The sequence below is a fragment of the Phycodurus eques genome, chromosome 6 (assembly GCF_024500275.1).
Source record: "Phycodurus eques isolate BA_2022a chromosome 6, UOR_Pequ_1.1, whole genome shotgun sequence".
Classification (NCBI taxonomy): domain Eukaryota; kingdom Metazoa; phylum Chordata; class Actinopteri; order Syngnathiformes; family Syngnathidae; genus Phycodurus; species Phycodurus eques.
The window spans coordinates 31,031,611-31,048,057 of NC_084530.1; the positions used below are offsets into that span (position 1 = coordinate 31,031,611).

Consider the following 16,447-nt stretch of genomic DNA (forward strand, 5'->3'; position numbering starts at 1 on the left):
CCCCTAAATACCCCATGAGCTTCACAATTTTAATACAGCAGAACCACCTTCCATGGGTAAAATCAGTGAGACCAAAAAAAAAAAAAAAAAGACCTTGTAGTTGCACTCCTCCCAGATCCGTGTTTTAAACACACTTACACTTAAGTCACTGTGTAAACGTATTAAAAAAAAAAATGCAAACATAAAAGATGCTGTTCTATTGAAATTGCTTTACCATTAGCCGCAGATCCAAGAGAAACATCCAACGAGACTGCTTAAATGTTCATTGTTTTTCTAATGCATTTTAATCAATATTTGTTTTGAAAAAAACACAACAACCATCATTCTAGATATAGGAGGCAATCTACACAGGCCACATCTTTATTGTTAAAATGGTTAAAATATATTTGACAGCACAAACGATGACGGAAGCAAACTTCAGTGAACATACTTTCAAGACAAGTTGGCCTCCTGGTTGAGGAGGGGATTGAGATCCAGTTTTGTCTTCTCTATAGCTGCAATTTTGGCTCTGCGAGAAGGTCGCACCGCAGGAACATTTTCCCCATCACTGCTTTCAAAAGGAATAATAGGAAAATACATTGGAGATTGACGTGACTATCTGAAGCAATAAAGTCAGGTCTCACCTCTCCTCGGAGGACTCTGTCCTCTTGCTTGGCTTTCTGCCTCCTTTGACCGTGCTGGCCTTCCTTTGACCTGCGCGCACTCTCATTTTAATGCCGAGACTATACAAGTTGTGCAATGCGTCATAATTACAGTCCGTATTACCTCTTTTGCCTCTTGTGGATGATTTTGATGGCTCGTCTGCTACGGTTTCTGGAGAAACAACATTGTTATTCTGTAGCGTTCAATGTGTCAGTCCCCTTCACTTGCTGTGTGGCAATGCATTTGTTTCATCTGCATATCAACATGTTGGTAATAAAAGCATAACGCTCATACAAGAATTGTTGTCATGAACGAGACGAACGCACACAGCGGAAACAAATTGTCTGCGTTTGCACATTGTACCGTCTGCGTTGACATCCAGCGGCCGCAGCGGGGATGCGCCAAGGAGCTCTGCTTGCTCTCTAGAATCTGCTAGTTGAGAAATCATCTTGTCCAGAGCGCGAAGACACACGCGGTCCTTCACCACCTGAGGAACGGGGAAGTTGAAACTTGACGCAGAAGTCGTCGACAGCCGTGCTTTTGTACGCGAGGATGTAGCCTACCTGGACGAGCTGCTGCAAAAGGGACAGCAGGTCTTTCTTGACCGTCTGGTCCCCGCTCACGTCCAGGTAGCTCAGGGTTTTGGCGTAGAGACGCACCTCGGGGGCGGTCGGGTCCCTCAGCATCTCGCCGCACACGCGCACCGCCAAATAGTCGTGGACGCTCACTTCCTGGAGCTGCGCAAACGCACATCAATTCGGTCAGGGTCTCACTGCACCTGATGCAGTGCGGCACAGATAAGACGCTTCAAAGGCCCGTGAACACTTTGCCTTTTTGCGATGCACCACTGAAGAGTACAGTGATGACAAAAGTTTGTTCACTCCTGATCTTAAGTCCACAAATTACAGTAACCTAAGCAGCATGTTTTTGAAATGGAGGATAAATCCCAAGTAGCCGCAAAAAACAACACTAGCTCGGGGGAAAATATGCAAAGGCCAGAACCGAGGTTCCAAACCGAACCCAAGTAATGTCCGGCAGATGTAGGACCGGACTGTAGCGTTTCGTCTTCACGTGAAGAGAGACACCTCCTAGACCTACACGTTAAAAGTCGGGATCGGTACTCGGCATTTCGACGCATCGACATATTTTTGACAGCTAGATAAAGAAATTTAATTTGACAAAATCTCTTATTTCAAACTTGGAAAAGTAACAAAAACAATAAAGAAATAAAAATTGTTAAATTATTCATATTCGAAAAGGTGTAGGAAGAAGTAAAACGTATTTACTCTTACACCTCTACTTCCTTATCATCCTAAAAGTATTACACCACGGGTAACGGCAATACAGGATTATTTGAAGAAAAAAAGATCGAACGCGACTAGCAAAACAAAAGCAACTATTAAAAAAAAAAAAAAAAAAAAAAAAAAAAACCTAGACCTATCTAATATGCAGTCAAAAATACATTTGTTCCCTATAACAACAACAATAAAAATAATACAGACTACTCAGTGCCTTGCACTATTAATCACTGTGTGCTGTGCTTTTTAAGTGGGGATGGGATGGGTGGGTTCTTGTGCATTTCTTGCTTGTTTTGGTTTTTTTCATCCTGCAGTTTTTAGAATTTGAAAACAATGTCTATTGATGAACATCCATATTTTGTAAATCTGAAAAGCTGTTTAATAAACATGCTTCAAATTATTCAAATGAAGTTAAGTCTCTTTGATTCTTGAACAGATGGCGTTTGATCTCACAGTTAATGTGAGCGGGGGGGCCAGCTAACCTCCGTGTTGACGGAAGGCTTCACGAGCGCACTCGAACGGGTCAACTCCACGAAGAGCTCCACCACATTGTTAATGTCCACCTGGGCCAACGGAGAAGTGGCGGGTGCGTTCATCAGCGTGCGCACAGTCGGCAGGAAACTCTCCTCCACAACTTCCTGGTGGGCCCTGAGACACAAAGACAGCGGGCCGTGTTCATTCACATCAGAACAACAACAAGAATCCATCCATCCATCCATCTTCTATGCCGCCCATGCCCACTGGGTGTGCTGGAACCCATCAGCTTTCCGGCTGACTTTGGGCGACCGGAAAGGGATGGAAATTGAAAACGTTTTTTCAAATCAGTTTCATGGGAAAAAAGAAAAAACAGATTAAACGATTATTAAAATAATCATTAGTTGCAGCTCTATCCGTGACCCTAATAAGGAGCCATAGAAAATGGATGGATAATAGCGGAAAATAATAACAGTAATGGTGATGATAATAATAACTAGGGATGTCCCGATCCAATCACGTGATCGAAAATCGGGGCAGACTGCGTGATTTCCTAACGGTTTAATTCATTTTAAATCCACAGGTACAGAGATCTCGCCAAATGGAACAGAAACAGCAGGTCAATTATGATTTGTTTTGCCCAATGTGACACGTACCTGCTTTTTTCATATCAACGCGAACAGTACAGTTCTGATTTTTTTCATATCCGACCCAGGCCTCTTTCAAGGATATAGAAATCGAATATGTATCTGACGCGAGTGCAGTATGGACGCTGACAGGGCGGGGCGCGCATCCGGCTTATACGTCAAAGGGCAACCAACGTCAAAATTGTTTGACAAAACAGACACGACGCAAAACGCCAATGACGGACAAACCAGCAGAAATAACAATCAGTGGCGAAAAGAAGACGCTTTAGAACTGATGTAAGAAAATGTAGGCTTTGGTTGCACAAACTCCTTAAAATCGCCACAAAATGCGTCATGACCAGACTTCTGCGAGGGGGCGCCTTTACTTCTGTTCTCGCAGTTGTGCGCGTGGACAATATGACTTCCGGTTTTGCGCACTGCGTGTGACGTCACGGATGTGTTCCGTCCACAATATGACACACTTGGTTTTGTAGTGTGAACGACTGCATAAAAATGGGATTTAACAAAAAAAAAAATATATCAGAATTGGGCATCATGCCCTGCAGTGTGAACGCAGCCTTAAGTCTCTGTGAAAGAGGCACGCTGTGTGTGTGTGTGTGTATACGCACACGTGACACAGTTAACTAAAAGACTGAGAAAGTTGAGGAATGCTCATCAAACACAATGTTCCTCAACGTACAATTGCAAGGAATTTAGGGATTTCATCATCTACGGTCCATAATATCGTCATCAAAAGGTTCAGAGAATCTGGAGAAATCACTGCATGGAAGCGGCGAGGCCCAAAACAGACATTGAATGCCCGTGACCTTCCTTCGATCCCTCAGGCGGCACGGCATCCAAAACCGACATCGATGTGTAAAAGATATCACCGCGTGGGCTCAGGAACACTTCAGAAAACCAATGTCAGTCAATACAGTTTGGCGCTACATCCGGAAGTGCAACTTGAAACTCTACTATGCAAAGCAAAAGCCATTTATCAACAACACCCAGAAACGCCGCCGGCTTCTCTGGGCCCGATCTCTTCTAAGATGGACCGACGCAAAGCGGAAAAGTGTTCCGTGGTCCGACGAGTCCACATTTCAAATTGTTTTTGGAAATTGTGGATGTCGTGTCCTCCGGGCCAAAGAGGAAAAGAACCATCCGGACCGTTATGGACAAAAAGTTCAAAAGCCAGCATCTGTGATGGGATGGGGCTGTGTTAGTGACAATGGCATGGGTGACTTACACATCTGTGAAGGCACCATTCATGCTGAAAGGTACATACAGGTTTTGGAGAAACACGCTGCCATCCAAGCGACGTCTTTTTAATGGACGCCCCTGCTTATTTCAGCAAGACAATGCCAAACCACATTCTGCACGTGTTACAACAGCGTGGCATCGTAGTAAAAGAGTGCGGGTACGAGACGGGCCCGCCTGCAGTCCAGACCTGTCTCCCATTGAAAATGTGTGACGCATTATGAAGCGTAAAATACCACAACGGAGACCCCGGACTGTTGAACGGCTGAAGCTGTACATCGAGCAAGAACGGGAAAGAATTCCACCTACAAAGCTTCAACAATGAGTGTCCTCAGTTCCCAAACATTTATCGAATGTTGTTAAAAGAAAAGGTGATGTAACACCGTGGTAAACATGACCCTGTCCCAGCTTTTTGGGAACGTGTTGCAGCCATCAAATTCTAAGTTCATGATTATTTGCCAAAAACAAAGTTTATCGGTTTGAACATTAAATATCTTGTCTTTGTAGCGTCTGCAATTAAATATAGGTTGAACATGATTTGCAAATCATTGTATTCTGCTTGGAATTGGGATTGTACTTCGCAAAGAGTTCTTTCTTCAGTTCTATGGTATTATATTTGTCACCTTCTTTAATCCAAGGGCTGCCACTCGCAACTTTCTGTGCCCCGCCAGCAGTCGCAGGAAATAAATAAGCACCAAAAAAAATGTGCAATTGCTTTCGGAGGAACATGTGGGGTAATGCGGTTTTAGTATGAAAAAAAACAAAGCAAATGAACGAAGCCTGGGACAACATTTCAACAAACATCGAAAATCAAACCGTATGAAAACCGAGGTTCGACTGCACGAGTAAAATTAGTGAAGGTATTTTTTTCCCCGGACCTGCTCTCCCTGGCATAGAGCTGGAAAAAAACGCCCAGGCAGTGTCGGAGATGGACGTCGTCCTCAGTGAGCGGGTTGTACCACAGCAGAACCAGACGTGACAGGATCTTAGCACTGGACATTCGGCCCGTGTACATCAGTTTGGCCAGACCCTCAGCCGTCACCGTGCGCAGTTCCGACACCTGCGTGCAACATTTAAAAACGTGTGTCGTGTTAGAAAGCCCACACTGTTCACATGGTTGCTGTCATTGCAATTCTTGCATTGACTGTGCGTTTTCCATCTTAATTTGAGGTGTCCTACTTTATTGATAGTTCTTAAACGCACTTCACAATTTCCTTTGCTTTCACCATTAGTCTGTACAATATTCCCAAAGTTTATAGCGGCATGTAAATGAGAAAAAGGACATACTGCTGACATTATTCCGGTTGTGCCAAGTGCGCATATTTGTCCGTTCATGTATTAACGTAGCGTTAATTTGTGCTAGAGTGTTGTTTAAGCTAGAATACTAATCCAAATAAACTTCACGTGAAGGTGGCTTATGTTGTGGAAAAAGGTGACTACTAAGCATTCCTTTATGAAACTTAGTTTCGTGATTATTTTTGCTTCCTGATGATTCTTCACATTATTACAGACCACGGCTAAATAAATGAGTCCAACAGCATCTGTGTTCCTTAACTTGAACACACCCATCTGTACCACAGCCCTCTAAAGATACTACATACTCCCCCGTTTGACAATCCTCTCCATTGTATGTTGGAATTTGTCGCAAGAATAGTGAGAGTTATGACATGATGTGTGCAAGCGGACCTCACTGTCCAGAAGCTCTGACAGCATCACCAAAATGCTCTGAGCGGTGTCCTCTCCCTTCACTTCAGCCTGTGCCGCCGTTTCCTCCGCCGCCTCCTGGTCTGGCGATCCCGGCGGCTGAGGCTTCTGACCGCTGCCGGTGTCAGAGAGCAGCTGGAAGCCAAACAGCAGCAGCTGGTCGATGACTGCTCGCAGAGCGCTGATGCGAATCTTGACCTCGTCCAGCTGAGCGATCTTTTATATATATAAAAAAAAAAAAAAAAGGGAATAAAAATGCAGTTGTTTTACCAATAGCTCGTAATGGATTTTTTTTGTTCAAGCCGCTTTTACAGAGAGCCAGTAAAATTGCTGCATTATAGCCAGAACGGAAGAAATAGATTAAACCACCCAAGATGGAGTCAGAGATGGAAATTTGACTTTTTAATCATTTGTAGACAAATACTGTCGTACCTTGACTTACGAGTGTTCCAAAATTTGTGGCATCCCAGGTCTCACTCACAACATTAGAAAATCGTAAATAAACTAAGTAGTCATTTAATTCAACTCAGAAAGTCAAGGCAACACTGTAGTTGGGTCTCTGGAGTATCTGCGAATTGAAGAACCAAGCCAATCTTTTGGTATCTGCCTATTTTGGAAAATTTAAGCAAGCTTATTGTTACTTAACAGCGGGCTAATTTAATTTAATAATAACTACCCCACACAGAGCTTCTCTGCCCCATATTGGGCTGACAGGCTCCTAGATTCTCCATTGTCAAGAGACAACCAGAATCCAGTATCATGTCAAAGCCAAACGTTAAGACGCGAAGAGGAATCATCCTTACTTTCATGAACACGTGCACATTCATGATATTTGCATTTTTAAGCGAGCACACAAATGAAAACACTCAATGTTAGTGGCGCTCACAGGAGCTGGGGGTGACTTAGTGCAGTTCAGGGGCTCTGTGGAACCGGTCTTTTGCAGTCTGAAAGCGGAGTTGTGAATATCTCCTGCTCCGGAGGGGAGTCCTAGAGTCTCCAATTATACTATAAGAACTTGCTAGATTTGATGCCCATTGTTTGTGTGTGTGCGCATTTTCTTTTCTTAAAATCACAAGAGGGGCCAAAAAAGGCGCCAAGGAGACAACATTGAGTAGCCGCTCTGTCGCCTGTTCTAGCTCTGCCCCAGTGGTCATGGTAACAACTTGGCTAAGTCGACTTCAAAAACAGGTTGACGCAAAATTTATGCCTCGAAGCTCCGCCGGGACAAAAAAAAAAAAAAAAAAAAAAAAACTGCTCGGAAACATGTTTGCGTCGGAATCAACGTTTCACACGGACATTTATTGCAGACAGGCGCAGTGTTGGGCCACTAATAAACATTGCCAAAAATGACAGGAGTGATTTTTAAGACTCTGTTAGATGTGTAATGTACATATAACATGATTTAATAATGTGCTGATTTTTTAATTTATTTTTTTTAACCTAAATTGGTAAGCGCTAGCGCTAATGGCGATTGCTCTTAGCATTTTGCTGTCTGAAAGTCTGTACACCAAATTTATAGCATACACTCATCAATTCAAGCAGTTTAAGGATCGAAGTCCATCGATCATAAATAAGAATAAAATGCATGGTAGCAGTTAAAAAAAAATAATAATAATAGTGGCGGGGCATTATTATTCAACCAATAATCAACAGGAGAATAGTGACAGCCCTACTATTGAGTGTGCTGTAGTTCTTTATCCTTTGTATATTTTGACCGAATAATGTCAGAGACCAAAATAAATAATCATGTGGCAATCTATTTATCAAGACAATTTGGTGCTGATGCAAATTAGATTGTGCAGCCTTGTTGGAGGTCTGTTCTAGAGTGTCTTGGAGAGTTTCATGCATCATTCAGATAACGGAAACATGTGCAGAACATTACCTGTAGCAGAAGGACCATGTGGATTTTGGCAACCTCCCTGTTGTGCAGAGCACATATACCCAGACATACCACAGCCATACTTCGGACAGTGGGGTGAGCGCTTGCGATGCTGGGCAGGATCTGACGGGAAAAGAATTCCATTCAACCAGCAATCTATGAAACTCCTCAAAAATAACGGCCACGCATTCATTAAGCGACACATGCTCAAGGCTAGTTGTTTTGACACAACGAATTAGATGTGCTGTCCAAGAGTCACATGGGTGATACTCTATTGGTGAAAATGCCATTGAGGTGGTAGATTTTACCAGTGAGGACATTAAAGCGCTTATTGTCGGGCTGCTTCGATTCTTGACGTCCATCTGCTTGAGCAGCTCAGCGCACATTGTCAGACACCTCAGCAGCGTCTCCGGGTCATTCTAAACACACAAAATGGATCTGTTCAAGACCCCCAAACCATAAATGCGGGTTTTGTTTCGAAACACATTCAATATGTTTGAAGAGAAGTGCTGAAAAACCTGTGGAAACACTGACAACAATATGGTACTGAATTGTTGAGATACAGCTTAAAACTCCCTTTTCACCTTGTAAAATCTCCTTAGTTTGTGGGCAGGGCTAAAGCGTATCCTCGTGACCTCGCGATGCGGCAAACAGCCATATTCCATGCAGTGGCCATTCAGCGGAATTGCCACTTCCTTTTTCATAAACCCAGTTCGAGCAGTATAGCATGCAACTGGCCATGAAACTATGCCCACAACTCAAACAAATACCCTGAAGCGTAACGTGTTTTGCGTCATTTGAGCGACATTTCTTCTGTTGTGTTGCGTAGCAGCGGGTAACCGAACCCATCGCAAGCCGGACAGCAATTAGAGAAGGCGGCGGAGAAGCCTTACAGGCAGCAGTCAGCCTCACAGTTGCCTGCCGCATGACGGGGGGGGGGGCCTCCTCGCCCCCAAATTGCCACTTCCTTGTTCATAACTAACTTCACCTAGTTCTACCAGTATAGCGTGCAATTGGCCATGAAACTATGCCCACAACTTGAAAAAGTTGATCTTCCCTCAAGCATCATGTGTTTTGTGTTATTTGGGCGACGTGTCTTGTGTCTGCCACGTTGTGTTGCGAGGCAGCGGCGCCGGAAATCAGTGCACGTCAATGATTGACAGGGGGAGGCGGGATTTTCAGAGACACGCCCACAGCATCTGGAAAGCTGAAAGAATGTCTCAATTCTTGACCATTTTGAAGCTTGATTTCACATACCATACTTAGCGATTTTCTTAATCCATTCATTCATTGTCTGACGTCAAATTTACAAGACATTATTTTTGTCTGTTTTGGGGGTCTTTATATTTTACCTGCTTTTTCTTCTGCATATACCACATTTCATTTGACAGTGGCCTCTGCTCGAAAAAGACGCCATGAACTCAATTCAGCTCTGGGTGCATTGTCCACTTGATGAAATAAAGGCCTCGCCTCAAACAGACACCCCCCTCCCCCCCTCCCCCCAAGAAACAAAATTAAAGGCAAGTCAGCATTACTAGGGCCAACGATTTTAGGGGGAAAAAAGAAATTGCGATTTTTCTAGGAGATTCGCAATTTTCTTCAAAATAAGCTGGCGGTGCAATATTCACCATGTAAAGTCAGTCGCTGTCAGAACTGGCGCCGTATATTCATGATATTATATGTTAGGTTTTAGTGATTATTTCTCTATACTGAATTTATTTGAACCCCATTTAATAAACTACTAGTACAAAATGCCTTCATGGCGGTGACACTGTACTAACTAACCATTTCAATTGCACAACTGAATAATAATGCTTAAAATCAACAATTACAAAATGATTAAAATATTTACTTAGCACTGACATTCCAACAATGCTTTATTTTGTGTCTTGATCTTGTGCACACTATGTATAATTAGGAGTGCTCCGATCAGGGTTTTATGCTGCCGATTCCGGTACAGATAACCCATGAGTGAGATCTGCCCATCACTGCCGATACGATCATATGGATTAGCTGTAAATTGTTTCCGTTTATTTATAGTGAGTGTTATTGGTGATATTATCTGACGCGTTTGTTTGCTTTTGCATCACAAATATAATAATCACATTTTTCGCTATTCAAGCCAGACCCTATAACTGAACGCATCTGTACAAATGACGTATGCGTAGTGTAGACACAGCCTGACGCGGTGCCCGAAACGTCAAGTACCTTCTCAGTGCGAATCTCATTGTCGATCGTCTGAACGCTCGCTGCGATCTCCTGGAGGACCTTGTTGCGCTGGTTCTCCTGCTCTGAGATGATCTCCTTCAATTCTGCGGCGCGGGTGAAGTCCTGAGCGGCGATGCACTCCTCTAGGGCGTGTTTGGCCTCCATAATGCGCACCTTCACCTCTGCTAGCTGAATTGGAGATGGAAAAGCAAGGAGAGGAGGGGAGGTTATTCCTCATCTGAGCACTCCAGAGGATTCTTGACAGGAGCCAACGACATGCACCACCACCACCACCACCAACACCAACAGCAACAGCTACTGCTCTGGGCCGGGCTGCCGCTGTCTGGAGACAGTACTGTCTGAAGAATTGATAAAAGGGATGCCGAGGGGACAGGTGCATGGAGCAGATGAGAACGAAAGATGGGTATTCAGATTAAGATGAAAGGAAGAAGTATAAATGCTGAGAGAGGTTCTCACTGATGGAAAAACAGGAAAAACCATGACTTTCTATTTATTCAAGCAGGCGGAGAGCAGCTCAGCAATCAGAATATATGCACCTTTCATCACTCAGACACACACACTTTGCCTGCTAAAATAAATAACAGCCATCTGCCGGTTGGAGGGAGAACATTTGGAGGAGGATTGTCGGCATGCTCCGACCTGAACCTGCTGGCGGCGGCTGGCGTTCTCGTCCACCGGCTGACTCGCTTCCGTGATTGGTGCCCGCACGTCCGAGATGATTTCTGCCACCTGGAGACAAATAATCAAAATAGGTTCACGCTTAGTGACAGACATCCCGTTGCATTTCATGCCACCTGAGAACAGTGTTAGCCAGTTGTTCCTGGATGATAAGCAGGTCTGTCCTATTTTTTCCCCCCAAAGATCAACTTCTGGAAAAGTAATGCATAAGGTCAGCAATATACACTCACTGGCCACAACATTAGGGACAACTGCATAGTTCCAGGGCTGTATAAATAATCTGGCTGTTAATTAGCACATTTCCCAATTTATTTGCGCTTCATCAGTGTTTTGAAGATGTAATTTCGACACTCTGTTTTAGGGCTGGGCAATATGACCTTGAAATAAAAGCTTTAACATTTTAATCTACTTTCCACAGAAAATATTTTTGTAATTAGATAATGATCATGTGATGATCATCTGCTTTTTCTGTTGGAAAAAAATGACCTGCTTGACAAAACATGTAAACACGAATCTTCCTAAAATCAACATTTCAAATGTTCAACAATTTGACACAATCAATTGAGCTTCCAAAGTGCTCGGCTGGTCCATTTGTCCGTTGCCATGAATAACGGCACACCCCCACGTGGGAGAGCCTCTGTTTTTTCTCATGTCGAGTTGCACAGGCGAGGCAAGGCGACCTCGGTAAAATATTGGCTTGGACACACACACCTCGGGTCAAAAAGCTTCCAACGTGAAAATAATTCACTGCTTGGCAAAATATCATCTTTGGCAACGTTCAGCGTGATTTACTCTGCAACTGCCTTCCACCAGTCTCCGGTGAAAATGATTTTGCTCATGTTGTCAGTTTCTTAGCTGGAATTAGTGTGCTAGTCACTTTTTTAATTGCATTTTATTTTATTTTTAATAGCCACTACAGGGTTGCAAAACTCCCTAAATATAGCAGTAAAGCACTGACTCTGTTTGCAACCATTTCGTAAGTGGAAGCAGTTACATCCTCTGGGAACTATTAAAGCCACTTCAAAAATGAATGGATGCATGATGAAAAACTAAAGCAAATTCATCTCATTTGATTATGTTGGGGTAAGCGTTATGTATCCTTAAAGAGACGAGAGAAATGCATCTCACGGTCTGAATGCGTCGGTGGTCATCGGGCACGAGTGTGAGGAGCTTCTCAGTGAGCAAGACGACCAGCGAGGACGGCGTCTGTGGCAAAGTCAACATCTCCTGCAGCACAGCCAGAACACGCTTCCTGTAAAGACGAACAAATATCACACACGAGAAGAGAAAACAAAAATAGAACCATTCCACTGAGGCGTCTCTCTCTTACCTCCCGCCTTCCTCGTTGGTGTCCAGGCAGCCAATGAGATGGATGAGCTGCTGTGAGATAAAATCCTTGGTCATAACCAATTCCAGCTGGCTGAAGTCTGCTCTCTGCTCCTCAGACAGCACCGGAACCGCCTTCAAATACCTGCGCCGCGTCAGAACAACAAGAGGATAATTAAAACGAGGACAAAAGCAGCTATACCTCGTGGAGACCTTCCAAAGGTCTCCACATGCCCTTGGTTATAGTATTACGAATGGCGCCCAACTAACTTACAACAATTTCTGCAAATGAAAGAAAAACATTCAAAACAAATGAGCTTTTTTTTTTTTTTTTTTTTTTTTTTTTAAATCATGAGGCGCCTGATTAATAAATGCTACACTTTGTTCAGCATGTTGCTTTTCTCTTCGTGTCTTGACACGCACTTGTGTGTGTGCGTACGGTCTCTCCTACCCATAGAGGTAGTCGGCGTAAGTGGCAGCGTCCGGCAAGACCTGCTCCAACATTTCGTCACCGCCATCGCCTTTGTCCTTGATGAACTTGCACAGAGCTCGCCAGTAAAGCACATTCTCGCATGTCAGTGCCTCCGCCGGGATGAGCTTCCTGTTCAAACACACAGAAATTCAATCACGGTTACCAATTCAAATATAATAACCCGTATAAGTGTACCTGCTGTTCAACTGCAATCTGTTCTGCAGCAACTCATCAGCGTCCAAGCCTTTGAAAATAGCTTTCAGCATGTCCAAAGCTGTTTGGGCACAGTTCTCCACATCAAGCCTGTGGAGAAGCTCCAGGATATTTCCATCCAGTCGAAAAAGCCAGGCAGGCAGTAGACGGGAGCACACCATCTCCTTTACTACTTCTGCAACACACGCAAAACCATTTTAAAGCTCCGTATGAACCGAAAGCAGGCCGAAACCACCGTTACCTGATGTGTCGTGGAGTCCCTGCTCCAGCAGACTCACTCTTTGTGCAATGGACAGAGCTTTAAAATGAACCTTGTCAGACAGAACCTTTCAAACAACAGTCACGCACTGAGTTCTCAAATGAAAAAAATATATATTACAATATAGCAAAATGCTACAATACACCACTACATAAGTGGCTACCTGGTAGGCTAGTTTGCGGACATTTTCTTTCACATCACGGGTGCGTTTGAGTACTCTCGGGAGGGTGCGAGGAGACATGGCAATGCAAGAGAGGACAGCCCGGCGCACCTCAGCATTGGTGTCATTTTCCAGAATCTGCATGAAGGCTGAGCAAAGAAGAGAGAGACAAACAAATATTAGGAGGAACAGTACTGTACAAAAGGGCTTGAAGCTTTGTTCTTTCACCTCTATACATAACTTCAATGTTCTATCTGTCATTGTCCATCATTTTGTTAGTTAATGGCTTACTTGTTGATGGAGGATGACAAAAAAACATATGTGGGGTGCCATTTCAATTTTGGATGGGTTCCATTAATGCCATGGACTTCAAGGAGAAAAAGTCAGAAAAGGCGTGGCGTGCCCTCTCCAGGTCAGGGATGGGCTCCTGCGCCAGGTGGAGGAGTTCAAGGATCTCAGAATCTTGTTCACGAGTGAGGGAAGAACGGAGCTGGAGATCGACAGGCGGATGGATTGGTCTGCTGTGATGCGGACTCTGTGTTGGTCTAATGTGGTGAAGAAGGATCCGCTGGACCCAAAGGCGAAGCTCTCCATTCATCAGTCAATCTGCAATAGGTTGCCACCCTCACCTCTGGTGACGAGGTCTGGGTCATCACCGAAAGAACGAGATCACGGACACAAGCGGCCGAAATGAGTTTCCTCCGCAGATTGTCCGGGCTCTCCCTTTGAGATAGGGTGAGAAGCTCGGTGTTCCGGGAGGAGCTCAGAGCAGAGCCGTTGCTCCTCCGCATCGAGAGGAGCCACACCGGGTGGCTCGGGCATCTGATTAGGATGCCTACCTGCGGGTGTGTTCCGGGCACGTCCCACCGGGACAAACGCTCAGCACGATGCCGCCCGGCTTGCCTGGGAACACCTCCGGATCCTCCAGGAAGAGCTGGACGAAGTGGCTGGGGAGAAAGTCCAGGCTTATCTGCTTAAGATTCCGCCCCCCGCCACACAAACCCGGATAAACGGAAGAAAATGGCTTGATGGAAGGGTTTCCTTTTCACTTGGGAAGTCGAAACTGTGCATGCGGCACACGCGGCCGAAACACCTCTACCAGGTGAGCCACTTCACTGAGATTGTGCTGCTTATCATGGCATAGACGCAAAGAAGCCAAATTTCCATGTCGACCTTAAACGGCTCAAATAAATTCCTGTATGGGCACCTTTGTCCAAATGCGCCAAAACAAATGGGGGAAAAAAAATGAAAGAGGGTTCTTCCTTTAGCCGTACAACATTCCTCAGCAAAGTTTCACGGAAATAGTTTCGTTTTTTTTTTTTTTGCAACCCTGGTAAATGCATCCATCCTATTATTTACTGCGTTACTATTTCAAAATGACTACATAAAAAGGTAATTAAACAGCAACCCTAGCCAAGACCTTTGCAGTATACCTTTAAGCCACAAATTAAAAGAGTACTTTAAGAATTCTGTATTCTAACCTAAAACATTTAAGACCCTCTGTTCAATGTTTTCTCTCAAATATCATGAAAAGATGCTGCACGGGGGAATACACACACACACCATTGACTGTGGGACAGTCGGGATCGCTCGGCTGCTGCAGTCGAGTCATGGCCAAGGCGGCCTGGATGCGCACGTTGGGAAACCTGTCGGTGACACGGACCAGCATGGCTCGATGGATGCCGTCGAAGAGGTCGTCGTCGATCCGAGCGTTCTCCGCCATGCTGCCGAGCAGCTTGTTGATGAGCTGGCACACGCGGAAGCGCACTGCGTGGCTGCTCGCCTTGTGAGACTGAGACGACGGAGAGAACGCGTCGGTTCAGACAACAGACAAATGGGACATTTTGTATGAAATTAAAACTAAGAACGTTTTGTACATGCATTGTCTCTATTTTCTATAGTTCTTGTCCTCATTAATGTATGCTGGAGCAGAGCTCAGAATTTGGAGACTTTTTTTTTTTTTTTAAATAAAAGTGTAGCTAAACCCGAAATGTTTCATCGAAAATGATTTCCATTGGCTAAATGCCTGAATAATGAGAAGGGCTTTTAGGCAATTGTTCATTACGTTCTTCAAAGTCAGAAGTGTACATACAAACTTTGAGTTGTATAAGTGTATAAGGGTAATATGCGCATGCGCGCGGACACACACACACACACACACCTCCAGCAAGAAGTTGAAAAGGAAACTCAAAAATGGATGATCCTCCTCCTCCTCCTCCTCTCCTCCTCCTCCTGTTGTTCTGCTTCTGCTTCTGCTGCTGCTGCGTTAGGTGGACACTGGAGACTTGTGGCGAATCTCGCCGCAAACTCGATGACATTTTCCACAGCGGGCTCCCGCTTGTAAACAATCATGGCGTGTTTCAGATTGCTGACAAACTCCTCATGGAACGAGGTCTTGTCCTCCAGCTGATAGCGAGAGGAATGAGAGACAGACAACAGCGAATAGTCCCAAATGTATCCCGAACCTTCCGCAACAGATGGAAGTGTAACAAGAAACACTCACAGCGTTGTAGCGGTTGTTCAGGCTCGCCACCAGCTTGGCCTTGTTGTTGTGGCCCTTCTGGGCGCATTGAAACGCCTCCTTGACGGCCATGTTTCCTTGAAAGGCGACGACGGCGCGCGTCGAAATGGCACTTTCCTCTCTGTCGTCGTTAGCAAATGTAGCAAAGCCACTCCTCACAAAACCCCGGGAGAAATACACCGCGTAAATGAACGTCTTCGCTCTGACGAGACGCTACACAGCTGCAACATGCATAATACACACAGTCCAATAAACGCGCGTGTGGTGATTCCAAGTGAGGTCAACTACTTTTCCGGCTTGTTCGCGAACGCGACTCTGCCGCCTGTTTTCAAATCCGGTGCTAATCTCGCGACAACTGGAAAACAGACGCTCTTTGACGTGAACTCATTGTGCCCTCATTTTAGTCTCGCAGGCGCACAGACTCAAGGAATAACCCGCAAACGTTTTGCAACAGTTGAATGAATGTAGTACTTTCTAGGCGTTTTTTATGTTCGTAACTTTTATTTATGTGTTGGTATACAGCCGGCACGGTGACCGACATCTGCCGCCGAGTTCTGGGGACCGGGGTTCAATCCCCGGCCCCGCCTGTGTGGAGTTTGCATGTTCTCCCCGTGCCTGCGTGGCTTTTCTCCGGACACTCCGGTTTCCTCCCACGTCCCCAAAACATGCAGGCTAGGTTAATTGAAGACTCTCAATTGCCCGTAGGTGT

At 44.8% G+C, this 16,447-nt stretch overlaps 1 protein-coding gene across 1 annotated transcript; it reads right to left on the bottom strand.

Annotated features, from left to right (window-relative positions):
- Window positions 1-15: 15 nt before the first annotated feature.
- ncapg (non-SMC condensin I complex, subunit G) lies at window positions 16-16,075 on the bottom strand. The gene is given in 22 exon segments (XM_061679221.1): window positions 16-550; window positions 624-693; window positions 766-813; window positions 1,006-1,129; window positions 1,206-1,379; window positions 2,423-2,588; window positions 5,176-5,357; window positions 5,984-6,217; window positions 7,884-8,003; window positions 8,189-8,299; window positions 10,089-10,277; window positions 10,749-10,838; window positions 11,916-12,039; window positions 12,118-12,258; window positions 12,565-12,714; window positions 12,781-12,973; window positions 13,040-13,124; window positions 13,221-13,366; window positions 14,781-15,009; window positions 15,379-15,438; window positions 15,441-15,623; window positions 15,721-16,075. Coding segments are annotated over 22 exon segments (3,027 nt in total). The 5' UTR covers window positions 15,811-16,075; the 3' UTR covers window positions 16-432.
- Window positions 16,076-16,447: the final 372 nt, after the last annotated feature.